At 31.0% G+C, this 17,193-nt stretch overlaps 1 protein-coding gene across 2 annotated transcripts; it reads left to right on the top strand.

The window, feature by feature from the left end:
* The first annotated feature begins 232 nt into the window (after positions 1 to 232).
* zgc:136858 (uncharacterized protein LOC678543 homolog) lies at positions 233 to 17,061 on the top strand. Of its 2 annotated transcripts, none has more exons than XM_051689915.1 (19): positions 233 to 355; positions 697 to 796; positions 1,412 to 1,526; positions 3,531 to 3,705; positions 3,795 to 3,906; positions 4,733 to 4,839; positions 5,286 to 5,346; positions 5,535 to 5,655; positions 5,757 to 5,842; positions 6,076 to 6,218; positions 6,943 to 7,002; positions 7,092 to 7,155; positions 7,235 to 7,329; positions 7,504 to 7,632; positions 8,057 to 8,171; positions 8,263 to 8,400; positions 9,979 to 10,145; positions 16,212 to 16,294; positions 16,394 to 17,061. In XM_051689915.1, the coding sequence occupies exons 2-19, from the start codon at positions 727 to 729 to the stop codon at positions 16,590 to 16,592; spliced, it is 2,040 nt and encodes a 679-aa protein (XP_051545875.1). In that variant the 5' UTR covers positions 233 to 355; positions 697 to 726; the 3' UTR covers positions 16,593 to 17,061. The 2 variants fall into 2 exon arrangements, with proteins under 2 accessions (XP_051545875.1, XP_051545874.1); XM_051689914.1 differs by having other exon boundaries at positions 5,220 to 5,346.
* The last annotated feature ends 132 nt before the right edge of the window (positions 17,062 to 17,193 follow it).

Raw genomic sequence — 17,193 nt, 5'->3', positions numbered from 1 at the left:
TTGTATACTTATTTTGAAAGTTGAAACATTGTAAAAAATGAATGAATAAATCATTTAATTTACCACGCTTCAAAACATATAAAATATATAATGTAATAACATTTAAAAACTAAGTTTAAGCATGAAAAGCATACAGGCCATATTCTGAGAAAAGGCGATTGATACGATTTTCAGCTAGTTCAAACATCCAACCGGCAGGATCAAAGTTCAACCCAAAAGAGTCGAGCAAAGAAGAATTATGTAAATAGCTTCATTTGTGTACAAATAAATACGTCGTTTCACGAGTAGTTTTTGGATATTGGTTGTTTTTAGCCGCACTGTGATTGAAGTCATTATTTGCGTGGACAAATAGAGAGTAAGTAGCACGGGAGAAGTGTTTTAATGAGCGCTTGCAGTATTTTTTTCTGTCAGTCTGTATTTATTGAAGTTAGCGGTGCCATTGAAGTGTTTACGTTGAGGACCCGTATGTTGTTTTATATTTTGGGGATTTCGGTCCCTTTCATCTTATAATATTTAACAATAACCTGCAGAGCCTATAGCTTTACTCAAACACGTGTAGGATTGTTACTATTATCTCTGCATGTTACTTGTCTCAAGCAAGTAGAGCATGACAAATCGACCCCTCTGAATGTTTTGGAAACTTGCCAGCATAGACTGGACTGTGATGGTATTTTATGTTGTTTTTAAACCATGGAGTTGTGCTGACGTGAAGATCCTTTTCTGAAGATGTGGAGATTTTCTGCAGTTTTAAGACGTTGCACGTCAACTTTATCCAGCAGCAGACTTGGGGAAAATGGTAAAGCAGCACAAACTACATAATCTAGCTCCACATTTAGTGGCATAGCTATAGGATTTAGAATTAACTATACAATAAATCATGTTCAAATATCATGTGAATATGCATACAGCTCTTAGGCTAATTGTACTACTGTAATCTGTTACAGTGCATCACTAAATAGTTAATCAAAATGAACATTTTCTCATTATTTACTTACATGTTGTCTCAATCCTGAACACAGAAAAATATATTTTGAACAGTTTCCAGGCTGCTTTTTTACATGCAATGAAAGTGAATGTGGACTGAGGCTACCGAGCTCCAAAAGTAACAAAAAAGCTCAGTAGAAATACCATAAATGTAGTCCATACACCTTGTGGTCTATTTTCAAAGTCTTCTGAAGACACAATAGTATTTGTGGGAAAAGTAGACTAAAATCTATGTGGTTGTTTACTGAAAATCTTACTCTTCACTCTCAAATCTCATTGTACTTGTTGTCAATTTAAAACAATCAAATGCATCCCGATCAATTCACTCGAAAACCTACTCAAACTGGCTGCAATGTTTGAACATACAGTTGTTCAGTGGTTTGAATACAGTGCTCGCTGGGTAAGCTATTTCATATCCCCTGTACAGACAGCCTGTTCACAGTCCATCCTGCTGTGAAAGAGGCCCTAGCTGATCACAGGCCAGTTGTGGCTCTGGAAAGCACTATTATTACACATGGAATGCCTTACCCTCACAATCTGAGGTACAAAAATATGCTAAATCTTTACACTTTATTACACATGTTTTACGGTGCTGTCAAATACTTATCATGTTGAACTTTATACCTTCACATTGTTCTAAAGTTTGCCAGGGTTTTCATCACTTAAATACAGTAACATGAAAATCATCCTGTCCAGACACAAAGATTATTTTTTTAAAAAATTAAAATAAGCATTATTAAAGGGTGTATAACAAATACTACCATACAGTTTTTACAGTACATTACAGTAACATTCATTATCAATACATTTTCATTGAAAATTAAAAATGCAAATTCTTAGTACAAAAACCAGGCCTCATTTACGTTATGCAAAATATCATTTCTTATATATTTTTGGGGGGTGAATTTGTTACATGCACCCATTTACAGTTGAAGTCAGAAGTTTACATACACCTTAGCCAAATACTCCTGACATTTCATCATAGAAAACATTCCCTGTCTTAGGTCAGTTAGGATCACTACTTTATTTTAAGAATGTGAAATGTTGGAATAATAGTAGAGAGAATGATTTATTTTCAGCTTTTATTACTTTCATCACATTCCCAGTGGGTCAGAGGTTTACATACACTTTGTTAGTATTTGGTAGCATTGCCTTTAAATTGTTTAACATGGGTCAAACATTTTGGGTAGCCTTCCACAAGCTTCTCACAATAATTTACTGGAATTTTGGCCCATTCCTCCAGACAGAACTGGTGTAAATGAGTCAGGTTTGTAGGCTTCCTTGCTCACACATGCTTTTTCAGTTCTGCCCACACTTTTTCTATCCGATTGAGGTCAGGGGTTCGTGATGGCCACTCTAATACCTTGACTTTGTTGTCCTTAAGCCATTTTGCCACAACTTTGGAGGTATGCTTGGGCTCATTGTACATTTGGAAGACCCATTTGCGACCAAGCTTTAACTTCTTGGCTGATGTCTTGAGATGTTGCTTCAATACATCCACATAATTTTCCTTCCTCATGATGCCATCTATTTTGTGAAGTGCACCAGTCCTTCCTGCAGCAAAGCACCCCCACAACATGATGCTTCCACCCCCATGCTTCACGGTTTGGATGGTGTTGTTTGGCTTGCAAGCCTCACCCTTTTTCCTCCAAACATAATGATGGTCATTATGGCCAAACAGTTACATTTTTGTTTCATCAGTCCAGATTAAATTTCTGCAAAAAGTAAGATCTTTGTCCTCATGTGCACTTGCAAACTATAGTCTGGCTTTTTTATGGTGGTTTTGGAGCAGTGGCTTCTGCCTTCCTGAGCAACCTTTCAGGTTATGTCGATATAGGACTCGTTTTACTCTGGATATAGATACTTGTCTACCTGTTTCCTCCAGCATCTTCAAAAGGTCCTTTGCTGTTGATCTGGGATTGATTTGCACTTTTCGCACCAAACTACGTTCTAGGAGACAGAATGCGTCTTCTTCCTGAGCAGTATGATGGCTGCGTGGTCCCATGGTGTTTATACTTGCGTACTATTGTTTGTACAGATGATCTTGGAAATTACTCCCAAGGATAAACCAGACTTGTGGAGGTCCACAATGTTTTTTCTGAGGTCTTGGCTGATTTCTTTTGATTTTCCCATGATGTCAAGCAAAGAGGCACTGGGTTTGAAGGTAGGCCTTAAAATACATCCACAGGTACACCTTCAATTCAGTACACCTCCTATCAGAAGCTAATTGGCTAATTTTCTAAAGGCTTGGCATAATTTTTTGGAATTTTCAAAGCTGCTTAAAGGCACAGTTAACTTAGTGTATGTAAATTCTGACCCACTGGAATTGTGATGTAGTCATTTAAAAGTGAAACAATCTGTCTGTAAACAATTGTTGGAAATAGTACTTGTATCATGCACAAAGTAGATGTCCTAAACGACTTTACAAAATTTTAGTTTGCTAATATTAAATCTGTGGAGTGGTTAAAAAATGAGTTTTAATGACATTAACCTAAGTGAATGTAAACTTCCAACTTCAACTGTACCAAAATTTTCCTGTCTTTCAGCACAGCTAAAGAAGTAGAGGCCATTGTAAGGGCTGAGGGTGCAATCCCTGCTACTGTTGGAATTCTTGAGGGCAGGATTCATGTGGGCCTTTCCGTAGATGAACTGGATTTTCTGGCACACAGTAAAAAAGCACTAAAAGTGTCCAGAAGAGACCTGCCTTATGTCATCAGCCAGGTCTGGAACTGAATACATCTCTTTCATGTGTATCAATGTGAGTGTATAGATTTATGAGAACTGGTTGTACATCTGTTTTGATGATACAGGGTCTATCTGGTGGCACCACTGTCTCCGGCACTATGATTGCGGCTCACATGGCTGGGATCCCTATATTTGTAACGGGAGGAATTGGAGGAGTACACAGAGATGGAGAGAACTGTAAACTTATTCTAAAACTGTCAATATTTTATTATATTATGTCATATTAATCAAATTAAATATGATTAATATGCAAAACTTAAAGGAATATTCCAGGTTCAATACAAGTTAAGCTCAATGAGAGCATTTGAGGCATATTGTTGATTACCACAAAAAAATAATTTTGACTCCTTTTCTTAAAAACAAAAAATAAGCAGAAATCAAGGTTATGGAGAGACACTTACAATGGAAGTGAATGGGGCCAATTTTTGGAGGGTTTAAAGGCAGAAATGTGAAGCTTTTAATTTTATAAAAGCACTTACATTAATTCTTCTGTTAAAACGTATTTATTATTTGAGCTGTAGAATTGTTTAAATGGTCATTTTTATGGTCGTTTTTGGGTTTACAACGTTATGTCAACATGGCAACAAAGCTGTAAAATTGGATATAACTTTACACAGAAAGGTTAGTAAGTGATATTATAACACTAAAATCATGTTTAAATCTTGTGGCTATACTTTTGAAACAGTGAGTATTTTAGAGTTTACTGATTGGCCCCATTCACCAAGTGCCTCACTGTAACCCAGATTTTTAAAGAAAAGGAGGGACAAGTCGAAATTATTCTTTGTGGTAATCAACATTATGCCACAAATGCTGTTGATTAAAGTTGACTTGTTTTGAACCTGGAATATTCCTTTAATCAGTAACCCACATGAACATTTTGCTCATATGCAGAACATCTACAGTAGGTTGCATTGCATTTAACTGTAGATTTGAAGTGAAAATGTGTTTTTATCATGAAAATGATCTGTTCTATATGTAATGACTAAAACATTATCTTTCACAGCAATGGATGTGAGCGCAGACCTCACTGAACTGGGTCGAACTCCAATTGCTGTTGTGTCTGCTGGGGTGAAATCTATCCTAGATATCGGTCGCACACTTGAGTTTTTAGTAAGTGTACAGGCCAAGTCACTATGTTAAAGGGGAAGTGTATAATATCTGTGCCACCAACAGCACCAAATGGAATTGCAATCTGTTTGTTTGAGTGGCCAGACTGGACATGACAATTTTCTACCAATGCCTTGAATTTTGATTGTGGAAGCCTGTTTATCCAAGCAATGGTAGATGGGGAAACTGTAGATAGTTCTGTTTGCTGCCACAGGAATTACACATTTTACCTTAAAAGTTTCTTATAAACACAATGATGACACTGGGTTAAATTGCTGTGAAGTTGCTTTCACAGAGAGATCTATGCAAATTGTAAACAATCAGTGGTTTTGAGTTCTAAAGTGATGAACTTCTATTTTAAAGATCAATTCCATTATTTACAGGAAACTCAGGGTGTGTGTGTGGCCACATATGGAGACTCAAAATGCTTCCCTGCTTTCTTTTCCCAGCAAAGTGGATTCACTTCTCCTTACCATGTCTCTAGTCCTCAAGAAGCAGCAGATCTTATCGGCAAGTCTAAGTGTTTAAGCTTTTACTGCATCGGTATTGAGGGAAATGTCAATATTATACATTTACTGAATGCTTCTGTGATTCTAATTGAAAGAGTTGATTGAAACTGAGACCATGGATTATGTTTCTCTAATGTAAACTCCTTATGCTTACTCGTTCGATAAAAGCTCTCACCCTTTCACCTGCAGCAAGCACACTATCTCTAGGGTTGCAGAGTGGCCTTTTGTTGGCTGTTCCCATTCCAGAAGAACATGCAGCCACAGGACAGCAGATAGAAGATGCCATAAATATTTCTGTGTCTGAGGCCAGGTAAAGAAATATTTTTGTCATACACTATATGGCCAAACGTACCGGTATGTGGACGCCCCCTTCTTATTAACAACAAAAACATTCTCTCTGTATATCCAAAGCTTAAAAGGTATCACAGGAAGAGATGTCACCCCTTTCATCCTCCAGTGTGTCAGTGAATTGACTAAAGGAAAGTCCTTACAAGCTAGTATCCATCTAAGAGCCAAAACATTGTAGTGATAAAACTCTTTGTAAAATTCTTTATATTCTTAATCAACATTAATTGGTATTACTGATATTGATATTAACTTGATGCTCCTTTAGTTCCTTCCATGTGTCAGGATTGTTGTGAAATGACCATGTGCCTATTGCATTGTTTTGTTTTTATTTAAGTGGTCTGCATCATTTCACTGTATTTTCCTTAAGTTCATTCATCTTCAGATATAGCACTAATCCATAATAACGCTAAGGTGGGCAGTAAGATAGCACGTGCCCTTTCTAAACACAAAGAAAAAAGTGGAAGCAGCTTAAGAGGTGGCACCAAGACCTTAAAGCCAAAGGGCCAGGAAATGTACTCTAAAACCGTAAGTGGTAAATACAATTTCCTTGCATTAATTTTGTATGCTTCAGTTGGTGTTCACAAAATGTGTTAAATTTTGGGTTCAATACAAGTTAAGCTCAATCGACAGCATTTGTGGCAAAAAGTTGATTACCAAAAAAATAATTTAAAGAATTGACTCGGCCCTCCTAATCAAGGTTACAGTGAGGCACTTACTGTACAGTGGGGCCAATTTTGGGAGGGTTTAAACACAGAAATGTGAAGCTTATAAATTTATAAAACCACTTACATCAATTCTTCTGTTAAAACACGTGTATATTTTGAGCTGAAATTTTTTTACGGTCGTTTTAGAGTTTTAGGATTTACTGCATTACGTCGTAATGGCAACAAAGTTGTAAAATTGTATATAACTTCACACAGAAAAGGTTATTAAGCAATTTTATCACACTAAAATCTTGTTAACACGCATATTCTTCTTGTGGCCATACTTTTGAAACAGTGAGTATTTTAACGTTTACGGATTTACCCCATTAAATTACATTGTAAGTGCCTCACTGGAACCCAGATTTGTACTTTTTTTTTTTTTTTTTTTTTTGTAAAGAAAAGGAGGAACGATTCAATACTAATTTTTGTGTTAATCAACATTATGCCACAAGTGTTGTCAATTGAGCTCAACTTGTATTGAACCCGGAATATTCCTTAAAGCTTATGTGTGAAGACTAATGCACAATACATTTTATTTGTCTCAGATTGTTATAGGTGGAATAAATGTGGATTTAATTGCTAAAGGAACAACAAAGAAATTGGTGGTAGGTCAAATAATAACTTGTCACTTTTTTATAAATTTCAAGAGTATGCCGTTTATTTTAATTTTTTTACATTTTTGTATTAAATTCAGTTTGGTCAGACAAATCCAGGAAGCATGTGCCAATCATTTGGAGGAGTGGGCAGAAATGTTGCTGGTAGATATGAATGGCACAATAATCAGTTCTGATGTTTCAGAGTGTGTACAGTTCCTCACTTTTCCTGTATTTCTTGTAGACTGTTTGAGCCGTTTAGGACACAAACCACTCTTCATCTCTGCCATTGGAAAAGACTCTCATAGCGATGCTGTGTTAAACTATTGTAAGCACATGGTGAGATGCCACATTTTGGTTGAATTTTTTACTCCTAATACATTTTTTGCTTTTGTAGCCAATTTTTGGTCACAACTCCTACTTATTAAATGACTAACAGTATAAAACACAGTATTATTATTATTAATAATAATAAAAGATTGCATCTATAGTGTTTTGCTTTATACTTATAAGGATATGAGTGGAGTTGCTAGATTACAGGATCAAAGGACTGCAACTTACTGTGCTGTGATAACTGAGTCTGGAGAACTGAGCCTGGGATTGGGGGACATGGATATCCATCAGCAAATACAAGAGCAGTATGTATGTATATTTAAAATATATTCTAACAATCTTTAAAGTCAACATAAAATCAAAATTAACCCAATTTACTTTAGACATTCCTAAAGTTTTTGTGCATGATTCATCAGTGCACGTTATTCCAAAGAAAAACAAATGTTTTACATCATCTTTTATCAAAACTTGCTCCGCCTTTGAAACAACTTTCCTTTTCAGATGATGTCACCAAGGCTTTGCAGGCTATTGGTTAATGCTAGCCATTTTTTGTCCAATTAACTCTAACATGATGGATAAAATCATGTGCTGCCCTATATTTTTCTCTCATTTATCTTTTCACACAAAAATATGTAACATTATGGAAGTAAAATGGGCTGTTCGTGACATTTAATCTTGACTTTAAAGTAACAATAAAAAGTTTTGCTACTTGAAATGTTTTCATTTTGCTCAGGTTTCTCAGTTTGAGGATCAGCTTGCATCTGCATCTCTTGTAGTTCTTGATGGCAATATTCCGGTTTCAACCATCGATTATGTATGTGGTATTGCCAAGAATCATTCAGTCCCAGGTAGAGCTGATTTATCTAATACTGATTCAGAGTGTTCACATCATAGCTTTTAATCAGTTGTTACATGCATGTCTTGTCTGTTTTGCTGCAGTGTGGTTTGAGCCTACAGATGCAGATAAGGCCTGTAAGCCCTTCCTGTCAGTGAGCTGGAAATCCCTGTCCTACACCTCCCCCAACCTGGCTGAGCTCTGTACCATGAATAAAACCATAGGTCTACCCACTCCTTCAGGTACTACTGTATAGTTAGCAATGAACTAAAATCAAATCAATGATTGACACTTTGATAATATGATGTATATGTAAACCTATGGTTCTATGTGCCAAACTTTGGTGATTCTGAAATCGTACATTGCGTTCTTGTCACTCCCTTTTCCTGTAACTCAACTGCTAGAGCATGGAATTAGCAAAGAGAAGGTCAATGTTTTGATTCCTAGGGAACACACATTAGGGATGGGCAGACCAATCTGATAGCAATGCTGATGTCATTTTCACCATCGGAAAATTTTTGCATAATTTGTACAACAGCTTGCCACTGGGGCAGTACCCTCAAAGATACACTCATTGTACCTACCCTTTAGGAACAGATAAGGTACTAATACTAAAGTGACATGTTAAAGATACGGTGGGAGTATCTTTAACCTCCTGAGACCCGAGTGTAACTGCTGTGTGCTACTAGCACCTAATAAACATGAAAAAAAAAAAAAAGAATTCTAGAGCAAATAGTTTTCCTAAAAATTCATTTCCACATGGACAGTGAGACTAAGTTGTGAAATTTTAAATAATACCAAGCTATAGAAAGTCAGATTCATGCTTTTGAGATGTTACAGACATTACATCAGACATTAGCTAAATTAATTCTGATTCAAAGTAATGTCCAGCATCATCCAATCACTGCCAACCATGTTAAAATTAAATTATACATTATAAATTCTGAATCTATGTACTGATTACCATTGTTCCATGTCTGCCAAACATGCTAAGTGGTTCAAACATCATCTGCAGCCTGAAACTTTAACTTTTGGTTGGATTTTAGGAGTGAATGCAGCTGCATAGGAAAGCATTTAGTGAATGACTTAACCTCCAGTGTGCTATCTGTCTGCACTGGTTTCAGAACAGTTTGAAATGCACCTTATTTTCATCCTAACTCCATATAAAGCCTCTGAAAGCAACATTTTCCAGCTTTTGGATGAACCTATTGATTCTCAGTGTGATAATGCACAGTGAATATAGGATATTTTAAATGAAAATGAGCATAGAGTCCATGTACATGGTCATTGTGTTTAACAGTGTGGCGTTACATGATAAATCACTCAAATATTAAAAATGGCATATCGGATGAAATGAGAGACTCTACTCTTTTAACATGCCCAAAAATGCTGAAACATAGCCATCACAAGCATCACTCATTGAGAAACATCATCTGAAGTTATTTCACAGTACATAACACTATATGTCACAATCTATGTGTGTGACAAAATTTGATAATTGCGTTCTGTGACGTTATTATATAAATGTTGTAAGTAAGATTTATCCTGATCTGAAGTTGTTAAATGTTGTTATTTAATAATGGCTTTTAAATAGAATGTTAAATGTTTATAATTACCCATATTATCCTCAGAAATCAGTATTTATTGGTGATATTGGCCTTGGTATTGGATTGAAAACAAAATAAGTGGTATCACCCATCACTAACACACATACTGATAAAATTTACATCTTGAATGCAGTGTAAATCGTTTTGAATAAAAGCATCTGCAAAATGCAAGTGTGACTGTTCAAATGTAGTCTAAGCAAGATTTTGTTTTAGAGCTGCCCAAATCACTTGAAGATGTCTCGAGTTGTGTACCAGCTCTCTCCCGCCCCCTGCTGGAGCACCTGCACTGTGTAGTGGTTACTCTTGGTTCGCTGGGTGTAGTAGTGTGTGGAGAGTATGAGGCTGGCACTGTTAATTTGCAACCACGAAAGCAAAAACAGGTATGACATTTTTAAAGTTAACAAACTTGATAAATAACGACTTTAAATGTTTTTGTAAGTTGTTATGTTTAGAATTTATAGAATTATACTTTAACAGTAATTTTATATAGAGTATGATTTGTAAGTTATGTTTAGAATGTATAGAATTATACATTAACAGTAGTTTTATATAGAGTATGATTTGTAAGTTGTGTTTAGAATGTGTAGAATTATATTAACAGTAGTTTTATATAGAGTATGATTTGTAAGTTATGTTAGAATGTATAGAATTATACATTAACAGTAGTTTTATATAGAGTATGATTTGTAAGTTATGTTTAGAATGTATAGAATTATACATTAACAGTAGTTTTATATAGAGTATGATTTGTAAGTTATGTTTAGAATGTATAGAATTATATTAACAGTAGTTTTATATAGAGTATGATTTGTAAGTTATGTTAGAATGTATAGAATTATATTAACAGTAGTTTTATATAGAGTATGATTTGTAAGTTATGTTTAGAATGTATAGAATTATATTAACAGTAGTTTTATATAGAGTATGATTTGTAAGTTATGTTAGAATGTATAGAATTATATTAACAGTAGTTTTATATAGAGTATGATTTGTAAGTTATGTTAGAATGTATAGAATTATATTAACAGTAGTTTTATATAGAGTATGATTTGTAAGTTATGTTAGAATGTATAGAATTATATTAACAGTAGTTTTATATAGAGTATGATTTGTAAGTTATGTTAGAATGTATAGAATTATATTAACAGTAGTTTTATATAGAGTATGATTTGTAAGTTATGTTAGAATGTATAGAATTATATTAACAGTAGTTTTATATAGAGTATGATTTGTAAGTTATGTTAGAATGTATAGAATTATATTAACAGTAGTTTTATATAGAGTATGATTTGTAAGTTATGTTAGAATGTATAGAATTATATTAACAGTAGTTTTATATAGAGTATGATTTGTAAGTTGTTAGAATGTATAGAATTATATTAACAGTAGTTTTATATAGAGTATGATTTGTAAGTTATGTTAGAATGTATAGAATTATACATTAACAGTAGTTTTTTATAGAGTATGATTTGTAAGTTGTTTAGAATGTATAGAATTATATTAACAGTAGTTTTATATAGAGTATGATTTGTAAGTTATGTTAGAATGTATAGAATTATATTAACAGTAGTTTTATATAGAGTATGATTTGTAAGTTATGTTTAGAATATATAGAATTATGCATTAACAGTAGTTTTATATAGAGTATGATTTGTAAGTTATGTTAGAATGTATAGAATTATATTAACAGTAGTTTTATATAGAGTATGATTTGTAAGTTATGTTAGAATGTATAGAATTATATTAACAGTAGTTTTATATAGAGTATGATTTGTAAGTTATGTTAGAATGTATAGAATTATATTAACAGTAGTTTTATATAGAGTATGATTTGTAAGTTATGTTAGAATGTATAGAATTATATTAACAGTAGTTTTATATAGAGTATGATTTGTAAGTTATGTTAGAATGTATAGAATTATATTAACAGTAGTTTTATATAGAGTATGATTTGTAAGTTATGTTAGAATGTATAGAATTATATTAACAGTAGTTTTATATAGAGTATGATTTGTAAGTTATGTTAGAATGTATAGAATTATATTAACAGTAGTTTTATATAGAGTATGATTTGTAAGTTATGTTAGAATGTATAGAATTATATTAACAGTAGTTTTATATAGAGTATGATTTGTAAGTTATGTTAGAATGTATAGAATTATATTAACAGTAGTTTTATATAGAGTATGATTTGTAAGTTATGTTAGAATGTATAGAATTATATTAACAGTAGTTTTATATAGAGTATGATTTGTAAGTTATGTTAGAATGTATAGAATTATATTAACAGTAGTTTTATATAGAGTATGATTTGTAAGTTATGTTAGAATGTATAGAATTATATTAACAGTAGTTTTATATAGAGTATGATTTGTAAGTTATGTTAGAATGTATAGAATTATATTAACAGTAGTTTTATATAGAGTATGATTTGTAAGTTATGTTAGAATGTATAGAATTATATTAACAGTAGTTTTATATAGAGTATGATTTGTAAGTTATGTTAGAATGTATAGAATTATATTAACAGTAGTTTTATATAGAGTATGATTTGTAAGTTATGTTTAGAATGTATAGAATTATATTAACAGTAGTTTTATATAGAGTATGATTTGTAAGTTATGTTAGAATGTATAGAATTATATTAACAGTAGTTTTATATAGAGTATGATTTGTAAGTTATGTTAGAATGTATAGAATTATATTAACAGTAGTTTTATATAGAGTATGATTTGTAAGTTATGTTAGAATGTATAGAATTATACATTAACAGTAGTTTTATATAGAGTATGATTTGTAAGTTATGTTAGAATGTATAGAATTATATTAACAGTAGTTTTATATAGAGTATGATTTGTAAGTTATGTTAGAATGTATAGAATTATACATTAACAGTAGTTTTATATAGAGTATGATTTGTAAGTTATGTTAGAATGTATAGAATTATACATTAACAGTAGTTTTATATAGAGTATGATTTGTAAGTTATGTTAGAATGTATAGAATTATACATTAACAGTAGTTTTATATAGAGTATGATTTGTAAGTTATGTTAGAATGTATAGAATTATATTAACAGTAGTTTTATATAGAGTATGATTTGTAAGTTATGTTAGAATGTATAGAATTATATTAACAGTAGTTTTATATAGAGTATGATTTGTAAGTTATGTTAGAATGTATAGAATTATATTAACAGTAGTTTTATATAGAGTATGATTTGTAAGTTATGTTTAGAATGTATAGAATTATATTAACAGTAGTTTTATATAGAGTATGATTTGTAAGTTATGTTAGAATGTATAGAATTATATTAACAGTAGTTTTATATAGAGTATGATTTGTAAGTTATGTTAGAATGTATAGAATTATATTAACAGTAGTTTTATATAGAGTATGATTTGTAAGTTATGTTAGAATGTATAGAATTATATTAACAGTAGTTTTATATAGAGTATGATTTGTAAGTTATGTTAGAATGTATAGAATTATACTTAACAGTAGTTTTATATAGAGTATGATTTGTAAGTTATGTTAGAATGTATAGAATTATACATTAACAGTAGTTTTATATAGAGTATGATTTGTAAGTTATGTTAGAATGTATAGAATTATACATTAACAGTAGTTTTATATAGAGTATGATTTGTAAGTTATGTTAGAATGTATAGAATTATACATTAACAGTAGTTTTATATAGAGTATGATTTGTAAGTTATGTTAGAATGTATAGAATTATACATTAACAGTAGTTTTATATAGAGTATGATTTGTAAGTTATGTTAGAATGTATAGAATTATACATTAACAGTAGTTTTATATAGAGTATGATTTGTAAGTTATGTTAGAATGTATAGAATTATATTAACAGTAGTTTTATATAGAGTATGATTTGTAAGTTATGTTAGAATGTATAGAATTATACATTAACAGTAGTTTTATATAGAGTATGATTTGTAAGTTATGTTTAGAATGTATAGAATTATACATTAACAGTAGTTTTATATAGAGTATGATTTGTAAGTTATGTTAGAATGTATAGAATTATATTAACAGTAGTTTTATATAGAGTATGATTTGTAAGTTATGTTTAGAATGTATAGAATTATATTAACAGTAGTTTTATATAGAGTATGATTTGTAAGTTATGTTTAGAATGTATAGAATTATATTAACAGTAGTTTTATATAGAGTATGATTTGTAAGTTATGTTAGAATGTATAGAATTATATTAACAGTAGTTTTATATAGAGTATGATTTGTAAGTTATGTTAGAATGTATAGAATTATATTAACAGTAGTTTTATATAGAGTATGATTTGTAAGTTATGTTTAGAATGTATAGAATTATATTAACAGTAGTTTTATATAGAGTATGATTTGTAAGTTATGTTAGAATGTATAGAATTATATTAACAGTAGTTTTATATAGAGTATGATTTGTAAGTTATGTTAGAATGTATAGAATTATATTAACAGTAGTTTTATATAGAGTATGATTTGTAAGTTATGTTAGAATGTATAGAATTATATTAACAGTAGTTTTATATAGAGTATGATTTGTAAGTTATGTTAGAATGTATAGAATTATATTAACAGTAGTTTTATATAGAGTATGATTTGTAAGTTGTTAGAATGTATAGAATTATATTAACAGTAGTTTTATATAGAGTATGATTTGTAAGTTATGTTAGAACGTATAGAATTATATTAACAGTAGTTTTATATAGAGTATGATTTGTAAGTTGTTTAGAATGTATAGAATTATACATTAACAGTAGTTTTATATAGAGTATGATTTGTAAGTTATGTTAGAATGTATAGAATTATACATTAACAGTAGTTTTATATAGAGTATGATTTGTAAGTTATGTTAGAATGTATAGAATTATATTAACAGTAGTTTTATATAGAGTATGATTTGTAAGTTATGTTAGAATGTATAGAATTATATTAACAGTAGTTTTATATAGAGTATGATTTGTAAGTTATGTTAGAATGTATAGAATTATATTAACAGTAGTTTTATATAGAGTATGATTTGTAAGTTATGTTAGAATGTATAGAATTATATTAACAGTAGTTTTATATAGAGTATGATTTGTAAGTTGTTAGAATGTATAGAATTATATTAACTAGTTTTATATAGAGTATGATTTGTAAGTTATGTTAGAACGTATAGAATTATATTAACAGTAGTTTTATATAGAGTATGATTTGTAAGTTGTTTAGAATGTATAGAATTATATTAACAGTAGTTTTATATAGAGTATGATTTGTAAGTTATGTTAGAATGTATAGAATTATATTAACAGTAGTTTTATATAGAGTATGATTTGTAAGTTGTTTAGAATGTATAGAATTATATTAACAGTAGTTTTATATAGAGTATGATTTGTAAGTTATGTTAGAATGTATAGAATTATATTAACAGTAGTTTTATATAGAGTATGATTTGTAAGTTATGTTAGAATGTATAGAATTATATTAACAGTAGTTTTATATAGAGTATGATTTGTAAGTTATGTTAGAATGTATAGAATTATATTAACAGTAGTTTTATATAGAGTATGATTTGTAAGTTATGTTTAGAATGTATAGAATTATATTAACAGTAGTTTTATATAGAGTATGATTTGTAAGTTATGTTTAGAATGTATAGAATTATATTAACAGTAGTTTTATATAGAGTATGATTTGTAAGTTAAGTTTAGAATGTATAGAATTATACTAACAGTAGTTTTATATAGATTATGATTTGTACGTTATGTTTGGAATGTGTAGAATTATACATTAACAGTAGTTTTATATAGAGAATGACTTACAAATCATACTCTATGTAGATATTATGTTAGAATGTCACCTCACCCAATAGATCCATCTTTGACAGCAGATGCCATCCATCCAGAGAGATTGCACTCTCAAATGTGGTCCAAGCCTACATGCATGTGGATGGAGGACTGATGATCATTTATACATTAACAGTAGTTTTAAATAGACTATGATTTGTAAGTTGTGTTTAGAATGTGTAGAATTATATTAACAGTAGTTTTATATAGAGTATGATTTGTAAGTTGTTTAGAATGTATAGAATTATATTAACAGTAGTTTTATATAGAGTATGATTTGTAAGTTATGTTAGAATGTATAGAATTATACATTAACAGTAGTTTTATATAGAGTATGATTTGTAAGTTATATTTAGAATGTATAGAATTATATATTAACAGTAGTTTTATATAGAGTATGATGCGAAATAGTGATAGCTAAAACCAAATATTCAAGGTTGGGGGAACCAAATGTAAAAATCTAGGAATAGTTATTTGAAAAGCCCATATTGATCAACCACTATTGTGAATATTGGGACGGACACGTCCCACTCGATGCCTATTGTGGTATGGCTCTGATGTAACATGTACTATAGTATATGGTTTGTTTTATAACAGAAAGGACGATTGTGTGCACTCCATTATCCTGCATTGGCTGTGAACTCTAATGAAACAGTAAATGTGTCCGGAGCTGGTGACAGGTATTTTGATATGTGAATTTTGAAGTATTTAACAACACAGCTAAGCTTACTAAACTCACTTTAGCCTGCTTAATGAGTTTCTGACATTCTCTCTACTAGTTTTGCAGGAGCAATGATGGCTGGGATCATGCAAAGAAGGGACACAGACAGCTGTGTACGTATGGGTCTCCTTGCTGCCCGCATGTCCTTGTTGTCACCTCACCCAATAGATCCATCTTTGACAGCAGATGCCATCCATCCAGAGAGATTGCACTCTCAAATGTGGTCCAAGCCTACATGCATGTGGATGGAGGACTGATGATCAATTGTACAGTGAGCAATCTCACCAGCTGGTGCCTTAAAGTCACAGTGGCTTAAATCTACATATAGTTACATCCAATTAAATGTGGTACTTGGTGGGCTTTTACTCAAATATGGGTGGTTAATTATGTACACATGCTTCATGTTTGTAAATTACTTAAAAGTTGTTTTTTGATTCATTGTTTAATTTAACAGATCTAGACCTCTGACTCTGTCACGCTCATCTCACTTGTAGTGGCAAAGACTCTTGCAGAAGGAACTCCAAATTCTAACTCATAACTATAATAAAAAATTTCTGTTTTTAGCAGTTTACAGTAAAACAGTTTAGGGGTTTACTGTATTGTATTATGCTTGGTTTGACACCTGGCATTTTTTAAATGTTCCAGACCAGCTTTTGTGTGATTAAAACATTTGTGAACATTTAATTGTGATTTTTAATTATGTGAATTAAAATGTATTACACTGCATTTTGAATGTTGGAATGTTTTTTAGTTTTTTGTTTAGAAGACATGTCAAGCAGTGACAGCCATGTCCTGCTGTGTAACATACTATACTTCATGTAAAACTATTTTAAACAGCAATTTTCTAATTCTTGTACA

The sequence above is a fragment of the Myxocyprinus asiaticus genome, chromosome 46 (assembly GCF_019703515.2).
Source record: "Myxocyprinus asiaticus isolate MX2 ecotype Aquarium Trade chromosome 46, UBuf_Myxa_2, whole genome shotgun sequence".
NCBI lineage: Eukaryota > Metazoa > Chordata > Actinopteri > Cypriniformes > Catostomidae > Myxocyprinus > Myxocyprinus asiaticus.
The sequence above is the reverse complement of the archived record's forward strand: the minus strand, read 5'-3'. Positions and strand labels throughout refer to the sequence as shown.

Coding starts and splice junctions, on each gene's coding strand:
- zgc:136858 (XM_051689914.1), top strand. CDS start 727: ATGTGGAGATTTTCTGCAGTTTTAAGACGTTGCACGTCAACTTTATCC. Junction 7,330..7,503: donor TAAACTATTGTAAGCACATG/GTGAGATGCCAC, acceptor TATACTTATAAG/GATATGAGTGGAGTTGCTAG. Junction 7,633..8,056: donor AGCAAATACAAGAGCAGTAT/GTATGTATATTT, acceptor CATTTTGCTCAG/GTTTCTCAGTTTGAGGATCA.